The 16,582-nt window shown below is 41.8% G+C and overlaps 1 protein-coding gene across 1 annotated transcript in view; it reads right to left on the bottom strand.

Moving 5' to 3' along the window:
- The window catches only part of LOC128711536 (uncharacterized), a 31,749-nt gene that overhangs the window by 14,609 nt on the left and 558 nt on the right, over window positions 1-16,582 (bottom strand). The window contains exon 2 of the mRNA XM_053806417.1: window positions 15,320-15,535. Within this exon, the coding sequence (XP_053662392.1) occupies window positions 15,320-15,535 (216 nt within the window). The remainder of the gene's footprint in view (window positions 1-15,319; window positions 15,536-16,582) is intronic.

The raw sequence follows: 16,582 nt of genomic DNA, 5'->3' as shown, positions 1-16,582 counted from the left end.
AATTCAATAATGTTCTTAACGTGTCAATTATTTGCCCGAACAAAACAACATCTCGCTGAACTTGTTGATACAAGCGCCGAAAACTCTGTAATATGGTTGTGGACAATTATTCTTTTCCCGGACGATATCAATCAATCTTACAATAGAATTGACTGATGTACAGGATTTTAAAATTTGACATTTCGCGGATAATTGCACGTAAAATTCAATTTTTAAATTAAAAATTTCAAATAAAATAAAAAAAACTTGTTACTCATTATTTCAATAATTATTTTCATTAATTAACTAATTAATTCCCGTTTTTCATTATTAAAAAAATAGTTTTCATAACATTTTACTATAAAGCTCTAAATACACAAAAAAACTGTACAATGAAATGGAAGTAGGTCTAAAATCCTGAAAAGAACTGTACCTTCATCATTATGCCAGAGCAAAGATCTTTAAATGGCCGGATGACGTTAGTTGAGTCATCGCCACCCAAAGAAACACCAGAACCGCTCGACAGCTAGTTCAGGAACGAGACAGATATAAATTATCATGAAACGTCAATCACGACCGGTGGCCGCTGCAGCCAAAGCAGGAAACCGGAAACCATAACTGCATCAACATGCATAAATTAATACACGCCACGCGTCAACCGTTAGATCGAGCGTCCCAAGAATAGCTGATCGTCGGACGATCATGCGTTACGTGACGTACATTTAAATTGCTTCTCACTCTCGTCTCCCGGCCCGCTGACAAGGGCGTGTCGAGAAAGACAAAGCGGTTTTGGGAGGGGTTGGGTCAGTGCATACGGTTACTTTAATAACGCACATTACAATTTCCCGCACTGTAGGTATAACATTGTGTGCCGTAACCGTTAGAACATGCGGCAAATTGAAAGTTGCCCGACGTGGCAATCAGGGCTCTACTATTGTGTTGCAGTTCCCTGCTCCGTGTACCGTCGTTTGGAAGATGCTGGTTGGGTGTGAATGTTATAATATATTTGTTTGGGGCCAGTTTTAAAACACACTTATCCATCATTGCTCGCGATCGTATATTACCTGCCCATTAAGAAATCTCTGTATATTGGAGAATTTACGTTTAGCTCCAAATCGGTAGCGGTGGTAAGATTTTTCTGTCGCTGTTTCTTCATGTTGCGTCGTACTGGTGGAAAATTTTCATACCCGTGACGGATTTTCACTTTGCGAAGCACCCTTTCATATTACACTGCACAGTTCCGCTTCGTTTAGTGCGTATCGATGCGCGGCATTGGTGAAACTTTTCCAAACGATTGTTTCGATCGATTTGGTGTTCCATTCGAAAATTAACACGCATCAACAAATGCCTCGACCAGCTGCTTTTGCCGATGGTTTGTGCCATACGCACAGCAATCCTTCACCAGCGAACGACGCACTAGACAACGCGCGTACTGCTGGCGCACAATCTCCACACTGCCCTTGAACGATCGATCGGTTTAAACGCACCAGACCAATCCACATTCTGGCCGATGCCAAACAAAAAAAAAAACACGTGTCAACACAACGGTAGCCCGGTGGGATTTAATACGGTGCCACGAAATCCTGCGCCGGGTACGGCCACCACATGTTATCCTATTCGAAACCAAGAGTGAACTGAACTCTGCACATCAGCAGCGGTGGCAGCGAACGCGCAGAGACGGAACAACATGCATCCGACAGATCAGTTAACACGCTGGCGGAACGCTGCGCCGTATCGATCTCCGCGCTTCGCAGCCACAATTTCTCTAATCAACGCTCATCTCGCGAACGCACACTGAAGCGGGCGGCACCCACCCGTGGGCTTCAATCGCTGATAAACCATACTGCCGGGAATGGGCGAAATTGTGGAAAATCAATGTCGGGTGGCGAACGGAAACGTGCCTCAATTGTGGCATATTGGGCTATTAGTTTTTTTTTTTTTTAAAGTCTCACCACACCAGGGTCATTGACTACGTGCTTAGACAGGTAATGAGGTGCAGCAGCAGTTTGGGCGGTGATTTTTACTAGTTTGGTTAAATAACAGCGAGTTGAGCGAGTGTGGTGTGCTGTGCACCAAAAACACATAATATTTAATACAACATTAGCATAACGCATCTCCAAAATCAATGCAACGCTTACTTTGACTATTTATTGAATATTCCTTCAATGTGGATTTTAGTTCGTCTAAACACCTCAATGTCTAGACATCACGTATTCACGGATGTGCATTTTACTGTGGTTAGGAAATTTTACCACAAACATCTCCTTAAAAAGTGCTCACTACAAGCACAGAGCAGAGTGCATCTTCAATGTTTGGCGTGCTCCAAATAAGCCACCACAGCATATAATAACAGGATCTTTCGCTCGGCTGTAACTCCACGCGTTTGCCATTATGCATATGCAAAACAAAAAAATATATATGATGCCACTCCCGTTGCAACATTCATTGAACCCTCTCATTATCATGCATTAATACTCTTGCACAAACACACGTACATCAACAAAAAAAAAACGCGATAAATTGCGTCCAATGTTAATGAACGCACCCACACCCACCCACCCATTGCCGATGAAGCCATCCACACACCCAACCCCATCGACAACTCCAAAATGAACAGTCAGTGACGCACGACTCCAGTGCCATGCACTTCCAAAGATGAGCTGTTTTTTTTTGTTTTTGTACGTTCGATGGAAACAAAAGCCAAACGCGTTAAGCCGAAACACATTATCGCCACTTTTCTCGCCTGGAAACTGTCTGTCTGCCCAACCTACGACCGCCGGGGGTTCATGCCGGTGGGTGTGCAATTGTGAGCATTGTACAAAAAAAAACCTCCCAAAACAGAAAAAGGAAAAACTATTCGCAATGCTTCTAATAAGGTCTTTTCGGTGGGGGCGCCCCCCATTAGCGAACGATCATCGTCGAACGGAGAGAGAGGGAGAGGGATTATCGGGAAAACGAAAATTTTTCGACTGTTTCGGATAGCTCGCTTTCGGATTTATGGGCGAGCTTTTTTTTTTTATCATCTTTGTGCCGCGGCCGGCTGGTGTGCGTGACCTTCATGCATTAGCGACGAAACGGCGCACAGTTTGAGCCATATTAAATAAGCGCATCGCTGGGGATGGTTTTTGCAGAAATGCTTTCATCACGCCACTTTCCCGGGCAATGATCATTTCGGGCGGCATCTGCACACGGCAAGGTAACGCCGCTACATTCTATTGCGATGAATACACTGCATTTCTGGATTGTTTGCCGGTGACGCAAGCAAAAAAAAAATCCGAAAATTGCACTAACAAGCATACAATGTAGCAAGTTAGAGCGTGGATTAGATTGGGAACGGTTAAGCGATTGAGATTCGATAGATCTTGGAGGAAATGGCAAAGCAACAGGAACACTCTGACCATTTCAGACAGAAAACTCGCAAGATCTTTTGCTGTCTTGCCAAGCATATCCACCGGGTTTGTCTACTTCTTCAGCAACATTGAGTCAGTGACTAAGGTCCTCCAAGGTTCGGCGCTGTTGATTGTTGAATTCAATGAAGATCTTGCCATATGCTGATGACTTATACAGCATTGATCTTAAGAAGGATACAACGTATCGTGCGCCCTGTGAAAAACCTGGAGAGATAGACGAGGTAACTCAGGATGAAGGGGATACTCTGGAGGATAAATGGAGGATATCATTATCAGACCATCAGGTACCTTACTTATAAATCATTGATCTTAATAAGGATACAACGTATCGTGCGCCCTGTGAAAAACCTGGAGAGATAGACGAGGTAACTCAGGATGAAGAATATCTCAAATGGAAGATGCCACTATCAGACCATCAGATAGCTTGTGAAATCATCCAAAACTTCATCTATTACAGGTTACGATTTAATATTGACGAGGCGCCAGAATGCTCCCAAAGGGTAGTAATTACAAAGAACCAAGTTAAGACTATACAAAATATTTATTGCCTCAGTAAGCATATACCCCTCGCTGAACTACGGAGTTGATGTCCAAAGCTGCACTATGTTTTGCGTAAGGAACTAAGCACGCCAGTCGCCAATTGGCTGATCATGTCATTGGAACGACACCGGACTACCGAGTCGGTAACATCTTTAAAGGTCATTCAATGCCCCAGAAAGGGTGTGTGAAACAATGATGATACACCCGCAGAAGAGGACACGGTTAAGCGGTTCCAGCAGCAGACGGCCAACACCGCTAACCGATTTTGTTTGCTGAATGAGCAAATAAATAAGCCATTCGCAGTCGTCCCTGTCGTTTGCTCGTGGTCAATGGCCAGTGAAAAGTGATCTCATTTTTGCGTACCGAGCTAAACAACAAAGCAACACATGCCCATAACACATCATTAGCCATCATTTTGCCATTGATAGTGTACGCTCATATCCGGCGGGGTTTTGTTTTGACTCGCTCCGGTTGCTGGTGCTCCGTTTTTTTTTTGTTTCTCGATGTTGTTTTATTCGCGAAGCTTTCACCACGAGCTGCATGTGCCGGCACACACCGTGCCAAGTCTGAAAAATGCAAACCACGATCTATGCATGACGAATGTGGCTGCGGGAAAATGGGTTTATGCTCGTTACCCTCACTTGAACCATACTTTTTTGCTATGAGCAACTATTGTAGCACATTTGCGACGGCGTTGAAGAGGGGAGGAAAAGGTTAGCGAACACTCTGGTTGTGACTAATGAGTAGCCATCTTGCTGCTCCGGGTTCGATTATGCACCGCGCTCCGTACCGTATGGGGCATTACTCGCCCGTGCTAAGTACGCGTGCTAGTGTTGATAAAACGCATGTTAATTGGATTTTACAATTGTTTCCAGGCAAATTCAATGCAGAAACGGTTTTCACTTTCTATTTTCCCCCCCAATACCATGGGGTATTGTACATCGAATCAAAAGTAACACACAGGAACAACAACAGGTGGAAGTGCGATACCGATCCACGCTGCATATATTTGTCTCCCATATTGTTTTGTATCTCTTAATGGGGTAGACCATCCCAAAAGTTAGAAAGCTTAAGCTTTAAGCCTGTATCTGCCATATAATCCAGGTACCGGGCTGTATCATTCTGTACAGATTCGTAAAGGACATAGCATTTTGCCATAAAGAATGACACAAGGGATCATTTTTGTGAAACTAAAATTTGAGAAAAATCGATTTAAGTTTAGTAATTTAATTTTAATTTCAATGCAATGAAATAATATACAAGTCTGATTATTAAAATATCCTTTTTTTAGTTGTTTTCGTTAAAAAAAATTTGTTTACCTTTTTCGCACACGGGAAACATGGCCTAACCTGGCTCAGACCAGCTAGCAAAATTCTTTGTTTTGACATTTGTCGAGTTTGGGTTTTGGGTACTTGGGTACTTTCATAGAGAAACCAATCTAATCCTTCTTTCCTAGGCTTGACTTGGCTTGCCATTTGTATGGCGAGCTGTAAGCGGGTAAGCCTGGAAACGTCAAAACGCATACAAAAAACTGGCTTAGAGCGTGATCTACCCCAATATCAGTATTCCAGCAATCATGTTCACAAAAAAAGTATACCACCGGTTTTTTTTGTTTATTGACGGTGTGTGTAAATCAGCACCTAAGTCCAAATGAAACCATCTCTGAAGTAACAAGAAACGCTCTCCGATCCGACGCTGACTGAGCCACACTCAACCTTGGGTAGCATGGGTAGCAATGTTTCTTCAACCGAAACAACTCCAAACCGCAATCTTGAAAATGGCTACTTTTCGGGTGGCACTCGAACGAAACGAAAGACTTCCTGTGTTGTCTCCCACAAAAAAAAAAAACAAAACCCAAGCCTGTCGTGGATTCCACAAGTTAATCTTGAGGGCCCGACAGAGCAGCACACAAAGCGTGAAGAATGTTTCGGTCGGAAAGAGCTTCCCGTTTAATCCAGAACATCTTCACTTGGGCTCGGTCCAGACGCACGTGTCGGTGAACGTGTACGGTCAATGGCAGCGGAGTTGACCCGTTCTACCGTTCTCCCATGCGGTGTGCCCGGGATTTGAATATTCTTTTCACACTATTGTTATTCGGCTTTATCGCAATCGGACACACCATCCATCGTTCGCGTGAACTCTTGGATTAATGAGCCTCCCGCAAGTCGTGCAAAAAAGTTAGTTAACAATTTATGGTCCCACGCTTAATGAAGTTGTCACGGTTCACTGCCGGCTCATCAGTCGTCAGCGGTCGGGTGAAAGAATCCCTGGCGAGAGAAAGAATAGCTGGTCGTGGTCGTAGCAAAACATCCGCCGGACAAGTTCTACCGAATCAGCACCGCCCAACGTTGCCAAGCGTAACTGGTGGTTGTTGTGCCGTGAAGAGCTGTTTTTCTCACTAATTTCTACAGCACGGAAATATAACGAGATGATGGCGATATTATGCCAGCGTCTAAGCGAGCAGCGCTGGGGCGTAACTGGGTGCATTTGTTTGCACAGCTTCATTTGCGCTTATTCTTGCGCTGCACCGAGAAGCGTTACCTTTCTCGGTGACAAATCATCGCACTTTGGAACACCGTTGCTTTCTTTGTTTTACTTGTTTGATTCAATGCCTACACGGAAAAAGGTATAATCCTAAAACAAAACAAAAAAATAGTTTAGAAGCAAACCCAAACAGTTTCGATCGAGTAGCCATTGCGAAGAAATGAAGCAACGTGTTCAAACGCAGGTGCTAGCTGAAGTTGATTTGTCTTCTTCCCGCTGGAGCGATTCCCGAACATAACGGCGCTCAAATACTTCACCTAGATGCGGTTCGGTCTTCTCGGTCAAATCTGAAACCGACAGTAACGCGCCGTTGCTGTTTACTTTTTACTCCGCTGCGCCACGGTTGCTTTTCATTCCCTCATTTCTTGTACTTGCTACAAACGCTCCCCGCACATTTTGCAGCGTTTTTTCTTCCTTTCGTTTGCTTGATGGTTTTATAATCTGCTTTATGGTTTTGTTGTTTTATCGAACAACTTTCATAATGCCAATCGATTGATCAAGGAACTTCGGGGTGTTACTATTGCACCACAAGTCGGGTTGTGTTCCAAACTTATGCCGTTCTTGTAAAGCAAAATGTAATTGATTGATAGAAGCCGCAACAAGTGACGATTTGCGTACGAAATAGGACGAGATTCTGTATCAATTAACCCTTCTAACAAGCTTCCACTGCGAATCCAATTGATCAAATGGGCCGTGAATGTGTGGCGAATATGTAGCTGTGAGGTGTATTAAATGCTACAGCCGATTGAAATTTTTCTTGCCTCATTAGGGCGAGCGAAACAAATGGCTGATTTGTCATTCAACGGTCAAGACAGCATGTTATTGGTTTCCTGGATCTATCAGACAACCAACCCGCCTCTCACCAATATCGCAACTTCGCAGCGCGTTGTTCAAACTCGCTATCATAACACACGATACATAACTGTTTCTGGTTGGAAGTTAAAATTTCTACAAACCCTTTCACTGGTAGCAGGGGAGCGAAAAAAAGACAACGGTATCGCGGTATGAAGTTGTTGCGCTGGATGTGATTTTTTCGGCAGAAACGGGATATATTGAGCTAGTGTCATAAAAAAATGAATCCTGTTCTCGCGACCGGCCCCACAGCCAATCGGGGCAAACATAACTGAATTAAGCTGCGGGTAACCGGTAAGCCTGGCGGGTTATCTGTTGCTAAACTGAGCGCCCCGGAACCCACCAAAAGTGCATGTATGTAAGTTTGTTGCAGGAAAGTAATTAGCGAAAGGGGACTTTTCAGGCGCATTATTTGAAATGGGGCCAGCCGGAGATGTTGCCCCGATGGAAGCGGCTGCTAGTCAACCTGTAATATTACAACATAATATACTGTCTACTTGCTGCTGCTTGATGGCTTTGCAATTGCGCGTCGAAATACGCCAATGGTAGGTGGACGCTCATGTTGAACATTTCCTTCCGCTTTGGCCGCTCATTAGCAAGGGGGGAAATTTCTGTTCAATGAGGTTTTGGAGAAGAAGAGGAGGGGGGGGGGGGGGGAATTATAATTGTTGAATATACCCTTCGGCTTCTTCTTATTTGGGGCTCCGTAATCGTTGTCCGGTTTTGCCCCTAATGACTGACTTTCGGTGGCTTGAAATTGTTCCTAAGTTGAGGCAAGACGGTTGAGTCGAGAATCTAACGGACATGTTTTTTTATTTTTTTTTGGTCGTACATTACCGACTTCGAGATATTTGGACAGTCTTGGATGTCCGGATATTGTCCTAATCCATATCGCACACAGTGTCTTCTTGTTCAAATTCTGAGGCTCCGATCGTGTGGCTAACGATCTAGTGTTGAGCTTAATGAATCTTTTGAGGAGAGTGTCATATGAATCTTTTGTGAATGTCTCTCAAAAGATTGAAGAATCCGTATCCGAACAGTGGTGGATCATAGATAGGGAGGGATAACGGACAAGCTCAAAGGTGGAAGTCATAATTCTTGAATGGATCTCGAATCTTACAGGATTCATTGAGAAATCTTTAAGAACTGGAGATTCAAATTCATTCATTCAGATTCCCCGATTGTGAATCAGATTCACCGAACACGATCGTTTGATGTGCTTCGCAGAAGCAAAACAATTCCCCACCCACACTGTTTATGCTCTCGAAACCTCACAAAAACAAAATCCATCAAACACCGGCTGAACATTCGTCGAAGCGGTTCGTGTTCTACTTTACTGCAAAGTGCCAATCCATTCCCCCATTTCAAACCCAGCGCCGACGCCCCGGCCAACACGCACATCCAAACACGGCCCACTAATGAACAAAGACGCATTGCCCACACTGGAGAAGACAACAGCAAAAAAAAAATCACCCATTTTGAAGGAAGTTACTGAAACGTATCAATGCGTTCGTGGAAGTGAATTTGAGGAAAAAATAACCTTTCAAGTGGGATCGTGACTACCATCTGGTAGCACTTTTTGTACATTTCACAACCGCACCCGCCACACATTTTGACTACGCAGCCGCTCGGAGGGGGGTCTTTTTTCCAAACGGTAGCTTCCAACTGTGTGCTCCATCAAACAATGCCTAGACGCGTTGCCCCTTTACTTTCACGGAAGCAGGAAAATTCACGGCACGGCGCAACAACAAAAAAAAACTGCAAACATTGCATTACTGGGGCTTTTTTTTACCTTTTCTTTTGTTTCCTCTATTTTTGCTTCCTTTTTGGTTAGGAGCGCTACATTTTTAGCGCGCCTACCTTCTTTGCATAACCTAAGCAATTAAGCTAGTTGCAGTAGACGGAAGGGCGAAACCAGAATGGTTGAACCCTGGCTTCAGTACGCACCGAACTCGCTTTCGAACGCATCGAACGAATGCAACTACTTACGATAATGCGCGGAAAAAAAAAAGCTGCAACTCCTAAAAAGTGCCCATGGGTGATATGCGTGGTGTGCAAGCGGTCACCAGCCACGATCAAACGTACACAACGGGGTGGTTGTGGATCGTCTGTGCAAAGAGTGAAACAGTCATTAAAAAAACATATTGATTACAGTCTGCTTAGAGCAAAGGAAGGAAATGCCCCGAGCATATCCGATACAACACTTGAGCAAGGAAATATTAGCACAGGCATTGACGTCTTCATCACGACACTTTCAGTTGCCATTGGGCCCCAAACTTTGAGGATTTCGTGTGAAAAATTGTTCCATAGTTGCTATTGAACGAATTGGTCATCAGAGACTTTAACTTGAAAATTATTAAAGCCAGACCTGAAGAAAATTATCGTCTCCTGAGCTCAAGAATGGAATTAGTCAATCTGTAAAACTATGATCTACATTAGAGTGTTCTGCATCGATCGGAACAAATGGCAATCAATTCGTATCAACTATGGAATATAAGGAGGTTCAGCTGGAATTAGACATCCACCATTCTCCAGGGAGAGTTCGATCAAGTTTCGGGATGTTCGGGTTATGTCCAGTGCAAAGGTGAAACTGAAATCTCGAAAACTTCTTCTCCTTAACGTCAAAACTGTCTGTTTCATGACGTTAGAACCACGACAGTATGGTGGTTGCTAAGGTTGATATAACCTTCTTCCTTTTTCTTCTTTCGCTAGGGGAACTTGACAGGCCATTATTTCTGGCATTCATTTCAGCTTTATTTACTCGGTCTAAGGGACCCAGATGAGATCGGATATTGGCTATGTAGTGTATAGATCGACACCGCTATCACTAAACCATGAGATCGTTTATGATCGAACAAGCTTAATTGTAAAGATAAGTTGCAACCCCCAATAATAATGAGGAAACCCTTCACTTTGCACCATATGAAAAGATGTTATGAAGATGATGTCCAACAAGTTGAAGGTCATTGGAACGTTACCGCTTTCAGGCATAATTTAGATTCGCTTCATGAAGAGTATATCCTCTAAACGCATACATCTGAATAGCCACAACACACATGACACTGGACATCCATACCACCAACGATCGATTTAACATCAAGGAGAACGGAAATTGCTGCCAGTTGTAAATGGCGTGATAAAAGCCGCTTCACTTTATAGCAGTTTAAACTCACCACGGTGTGTGACTTCACTTTGGATGCGGTCTACTAGTCCGAGCAATCGATTATCAAACACTGGCCGGCATTAAGCCTCTCACGCCGGGTGCGTGCGTTTACAGGCCATTTTCATTCCGGTTCAGTTAATTTACGAGGCCCGGAAATGTGCACACTGCACCATGACATCTAAATTTTTGGCGGAACACAAAAACCAGCGGCCAACGAGCAGTCGAATCAAAATCAACCTTGTGAGAAATAAACAAAAAAAAAGGAAGACGAACGAAGGGTTCCGAAGTAAAACCGTGATTGGACAATCACGAAAAAAATGTGGCATTTGGTCTGTAAACTATGATTAACACGTGGAAATGACACCATCGGCGAAATATCGCTTGCTTGAACGCAACCTCTTGTTTCTTTTGTACAAACATGCCATATGTTCACATTGGGTGGTGTCTGCAGAGCAAACATTTGTTCTTCACGTGTACAGAGCGAATCCGTGACAGAGAGGCAGAGGTAGGCCCAAATGTCTATATTGTTGTTGTGTCATTAATTCGACTTTCTTCGGTGAAGGTATTGTCTAAAGCATTATCTATTTAAATCATTGCCTGGCTAGGCCTGGCTGCAGGCTGCTTACTACATTAATATTTAAACGCAAACAGTTTTTTTTTATCAACCATTCATTTATCTCTAGCCTTGGCAAATTTCGCACACAAAAATTCAATTCAATTCTAACATTTTCTTTCCCGACCGGAACACCATTCGGCTGGAGGACCATTTCCTTAACAAGGTTCTGAATTATTAAAATTTAATGCCCCTGATTAGTTGTGACGAAGCAGCAGCACCATAAAAAAAAAAATATCAAACGCAGTTTTTCATTCACAACCCGGCCAGTAGCGGGGCCGTTTGCTTGAACATAAAAAAAAACCGCACCAACATTAGAGCAGCATTGCCGACGTTATAAAGCGATAATTGAAGATAACAAAAAAAAAAATACTAGGAACCAAGGCACACACAATTTACATTACAAATTTTTGACCACTTTTCCCTACCTGCGTCCACCGAAATGGACCAATAGAAATAGGAAAATGGACATTCACTAGGGTCTGCGCAAAAATCAAATGAGAGAAAATCTTTGGATAATGAGAATTTCAATGTGAAAAGTAGAAGCCCACGGGATAGGGGGCAGGTTTGGTACATTGGCGCACGGGACTAATGTTGACACGAGGGGGGGGGGGGGGAAATGTTAATTAATAATGACATTAAAAGTTGCTAAATTAGCTTCTGAATTTATAGCGCTGCGGAGCATCACAAATCTGTGCTGCTAGTAGCTGTATCGTAAATCATATTCTGTTTAAAAATGGTTCCTTTTAAAGTAGGATGAATGTTTGATAGAAATTATAGCCCAAAGCACACATTAAAAATATAGTAATTGTTGTTTAGCTAAATTAATTTTATAAAAGTACATTTGCAAAATATTTCCCAAAGCGACAAACAATAAACAAATGTGAAAAGATTAAAATTATTTAAAATATTTCAAAATTACCTTTTTTCTAACAAAATGTTCGACAGGTTGAAGGATTGTTTAACACCAAGCAGTATTTAAATGTAGTGCAAATTGAACACTAAATGGTATCCAGGACAGCATCGGTGGTGCAAACTTATACAATTCGATCCAACTTCCAATCGTAAACTCTCGATCGTCTCACGTTCCACGATCGCAACCGATATCGATATCGTTTCGCGGAACGATTGTGGTCACTTGCGGGGAGTTTTGCTTGGGGAGCTTTTGAAACGTTTTTCTTCCCGAACCGACTGCCAATAACGGTAATCTGGCCGCAGCGAGCGGCTGATGGAGGGCTAGGCTAGCCGTGACGATTTGGAGCGTATATTTGCTGTTGCACTAACCGAGCACACAATAAATGAACAGCAAAACCTCAAAAATCAACCACCGCAAACTTCAATCTCGTATTCGGCACATGGAGTGCCGATACAGCAACTGTTTTGGTGCCGAGGGTACACTCCGGTTGAAATCATTTGTGGAGCTCAAGCAATCAGCATATTGTTGAGTTTTTCATCTATGTAAAATTGGTCACATTATTTGAGATTTTTTCTCATTGTATACACCATTTTAGTAATACTTTTATGATGTTTTTCTTTACTGGTATTTGCGATCAAATTATTTCATTTTCACATTATTTCAGTGTATTTTACTTAAAACTTTTTTTGTTTTCTTCAAACACCTTCACTATTTGTATAGACACTGCATATCGATACGCACAAGAATGATGTTTATCATTGTTATTTTCACACGAAACATTTATTTACAAGCTTTTACACGAACTGAGCACCATTTCTATCTGGTAACCACATTCTGCACAACGAAAAACCGTTTATGTTTAATATTCGATCTTCAAATGACTTCTACGCTACAGCAAGCGACGAACCCGCAATAACCGTTTCAGCACCCGAAGCGCACACACCTCGTAATGAACAGTTCCGACCATACAGACTGGTGAGGGACCTCCGCACACGCGTCGAGCGGCCAAACTAACAAACTAGCTCTGAAGCTCTCCCCATCGTTACACATCTGCCAGCAGACTGTCGGACCATTTTCCGCCACGAGGAGAGCGAATGGGAGCTCAACTAACGCCGGGTGACACAAGGGTGCGGGGTGTGCTTTTCCACACGAAAGCCTACAGCCGAGCCTGACCGTAGCAAAACAACGGGAGAGTAACATGGGTTCGGGATTGCGAGCAGTAGGTTTCCAGATGCTCAGCGATTGAGAGAACTGGGAAGCACGAATGATGGTAAACTACTGCTACTAAAATGAGAGCAACACGTGCAAAGCGTGCTGCATAGCCCGAGGATGAAAGCTTTACTTGCACGATGTTTTTGAAGCGCAGGCGATGAAAAGCTCTCGGTTGGGGTGAAAAGCTCAACGCAGCAAAAGAGACGAACGTACTGCCCGAACCTTGTTTTGTCTTCAGATTGGCCCACAAACAATTCCAGTTAAATTCGTCACGGCTGTACTAGATTACTTTCCTATTGTTTTTTTGTGTCTTTCATTAATGTTCTTATCAACTAAACAAAGTTTTTCTATCGCATTCTAATTTTGTACTCGTAACATTGTAGTTTAACCATGTGAAGCTTCATAAAGCTTGCCTAATTACGACAGGCGAACAGCATGTAGCATAGTTTCAAGAAATTCTAATGGTTGAAACCATTGTTATCGACATTTTTATTGTGTTTTCGCAGAACTGCCGTGCATCACGTGTGTGACTCAAAGGTTCAACAAACCCAATTTCTTCCTCACGTCGATCAATGCTGACGGCTCGAGTGCATTTAAAAGGCAAACAATACGCCGGGTATGACCTATTCATGGATTACATTGACATCTTCGTGCAAGGTTGTGCTTGCGCTGCGAGGGCGCAGACGAAACCAATTAAATGTGATGCTGCGTTAATTAGTGTGGTTTGCCTCAGTTCATGTTGCATTTCAGAGCTTGGGCTCAGGTGTTTGGTGAATCTCTTGGGTAATTCAACTGCCATCGTAACCTACTGTAGTACTAAGCTATACATACATCTAGAGCGATAAAATAACGTACCTTGCTTCATGCTCTAGCAAAAATAATTACACTTCCACTTTCGTTAAAGGTTTGAATTAAATTATGTCTTCATTTAGCTACGGATATGCGGATGTGGTCTTTCTCTGGTTCTGACATACTTTTAACATCCTATTATTTTGCCTTATTTTTGACATGCATTTTTTGAAACTGAATTATTCCATAATTTCAAGCTAAATAAATCCCGAATTCACTATTTATCTTACATACAGTGCTTACCATAGCTACAAGAACACTCGTTTTGCGATTTACTTAAAATGCAAATAATACTTAATGCTTAATTAAAAGAGTTAGTTCGATGTAGAAACGTATTTTTAAAAATTTTGTTTCAAATATCCTTAACGATTCAAAAGCATGTTGCCTTTTCTCTGATCTGATTCAATGCCTCGATTAAATACAAAGTAACGTTTTTGTGAAGAATCCTTCGGTTAGTTTCATTTACTCCTATGAACTGGTTCATGAATGGTTAACAGCAGCTATCTAAAAGTGTAAGTACAAAACAATATAAGTAAATATTTTAGTACACAAAAGCACAACAAGTACTACAAAAATACTTACCAAAACAATTACTACAACCGCTGTGGAATGACACTAGAATGATAACTAGAACTCACTTGAATGATAACTTACAACTGTGATTTGAGGAGTTTGTCTTGAATTTAATTGATCGGACAGATTTTACACAAAAAGTGGCAGAATTCACTTTTAAACATCACTTTTATCTGCTAACTATTTGCTTCTATTACCTTTGTTAATGACAAAGTAAAATTATATTTTCTTAACATTATATTACTCAAAGAGATACAGAACAGTAGCAAGTAAAACGAGCTACACGTGGGGTAATTTTTCCGAATCGATCATGGTGCACCCACTTGACTCACATACGCTGTACGTGTATGCGTATTGCATAACTTTAGGCTCAACATTGAGGTGCAGATTTGTCTGATTAGCCAACAAAACAGCAATAGATAATCTGCGCGAGTCTGTTATTTTCACTTCAAAAAGACAATTTTGTCTATTACTTTCATTGTTTTGGTTCTTGAACTTTCACTCGATAGATAAATAAAAAAAGCAGAATAATACAGGAAAAAAGAAATGATCATGGAAAAACAAAAAAAAAAAAGAACAGTGCTTACAAAAAAACTTGGTAAAATTCAATTTGAGTGCAAAACTAATATATACACAGGCGAAATAAGAAAATCATTCATGAGACATACCTTTCACAAAAGGAAAATCGATTTCCGGCAACGTTGTTAAAGTGATCGCGTTCCGATTCTTCTTCACAGTAGCTGCAGGTGCAGAATGTGTATTGCGAACCGTACATGCTCGATTGATCGTCCAGATCCGTAAGATTGAGGTCGCTGTCGAAGTTTTCGTCGTACAGACATTTTGGAGGTCTTGAATTTTCCGACTCTGGAAGTTCCAAGCGTGTTCTAAAATGAAAAAAAGATGGTTTGTTGCAAAAGGGTTGACAAAATGTGATTAAAGGATAATAAGTTTTAAATTAATTTTAATATAATATATTATACATGGTTCAGACAGCATTTCAAGGGATTCCATCGGGATACGTTAAAAGTAATAAAATTCATTATTTATATTCGTTAATTCCTTGACAGTTGATATCAGATATGGCAAACCGTGGCCTCTTATCAGTAAAAAAAAATAATTAAGCTCAAAGTCCATTTGTTTTACATTTACAATTGGTCAATTACAGGAACATGTTTAGCAAAGATTATGTGTGTCCTGTGTTTTTCATCAATCTAAATTATCTTATGCCGTGCTTCCTTCGCTTCAAACTCGTTTCAACTTGTTTGCCCATCGATTTCACCACAGGAAAATGAAAACTTCCTGCTCTGGGCCGCATCGCAACACGATATTAAGTCGTAAAGCAGCCACGCAGAAAACAGAGCGAAACATAAGATGATGCTTCAACAGTGATTTAAACAATGTCTTCGCTATATCAATTCCAATTCAACAAATATTGGTTCAATATGTTTTTTTGTTTGTTTGTTGTTTCCTGTTCGATCGAGGCAATGCACTTCCTACATGTTCCGCACTTTCTTTCACCGAATGGGTGTTTGATTGCATTTATACGTGAATTTGCATGCTACATCATATTATCGTGGTAAAGGGCGAAACCGGTTTGCCAGCGACCATTGCCTTACCGTCGTCATTCTCCTGCCCATCGTAACTTTTCAATGTTAGTTTAATCTACCATCGACCGTTTGTTCGGTCGATGCCCAATGGAAACCATTTGATGAATGAAGAGCCTTCACTTAAAATATGCAATGAAAAACCTTCCAACATCTTTTACGCGGTTCTTTGTGTGCGTTTGAGCCGTTTTTTTTTTTCATCGCGCCTAGACTAACCGCTACGGAAGAAAGTGAAAAACAAAAACGAATCAAATCTGCAAGAAACTGAAAGTGAGCAATATATACCAATAATAGAAGGAAAAAATGAAGAACTGCTACCAATTAAAC

Source organism: Anopheles marshallii, chromosome 3 (assembly GCF_943734725.1).
Source record: "Anopheles marshallii chromosome 3, idAnoMarsDA_429_01, whole genome shotgun sequence".
NCBI classification, from domain to species: Eukaryota; Metazoa; Arthropoda; class Insecta; order Diptera; family Culicidae; genus Anopheles; species Anopheles marshallii.
This window is presented reverse-complemented; position numbering and strand designations above follow the sequence as displayed.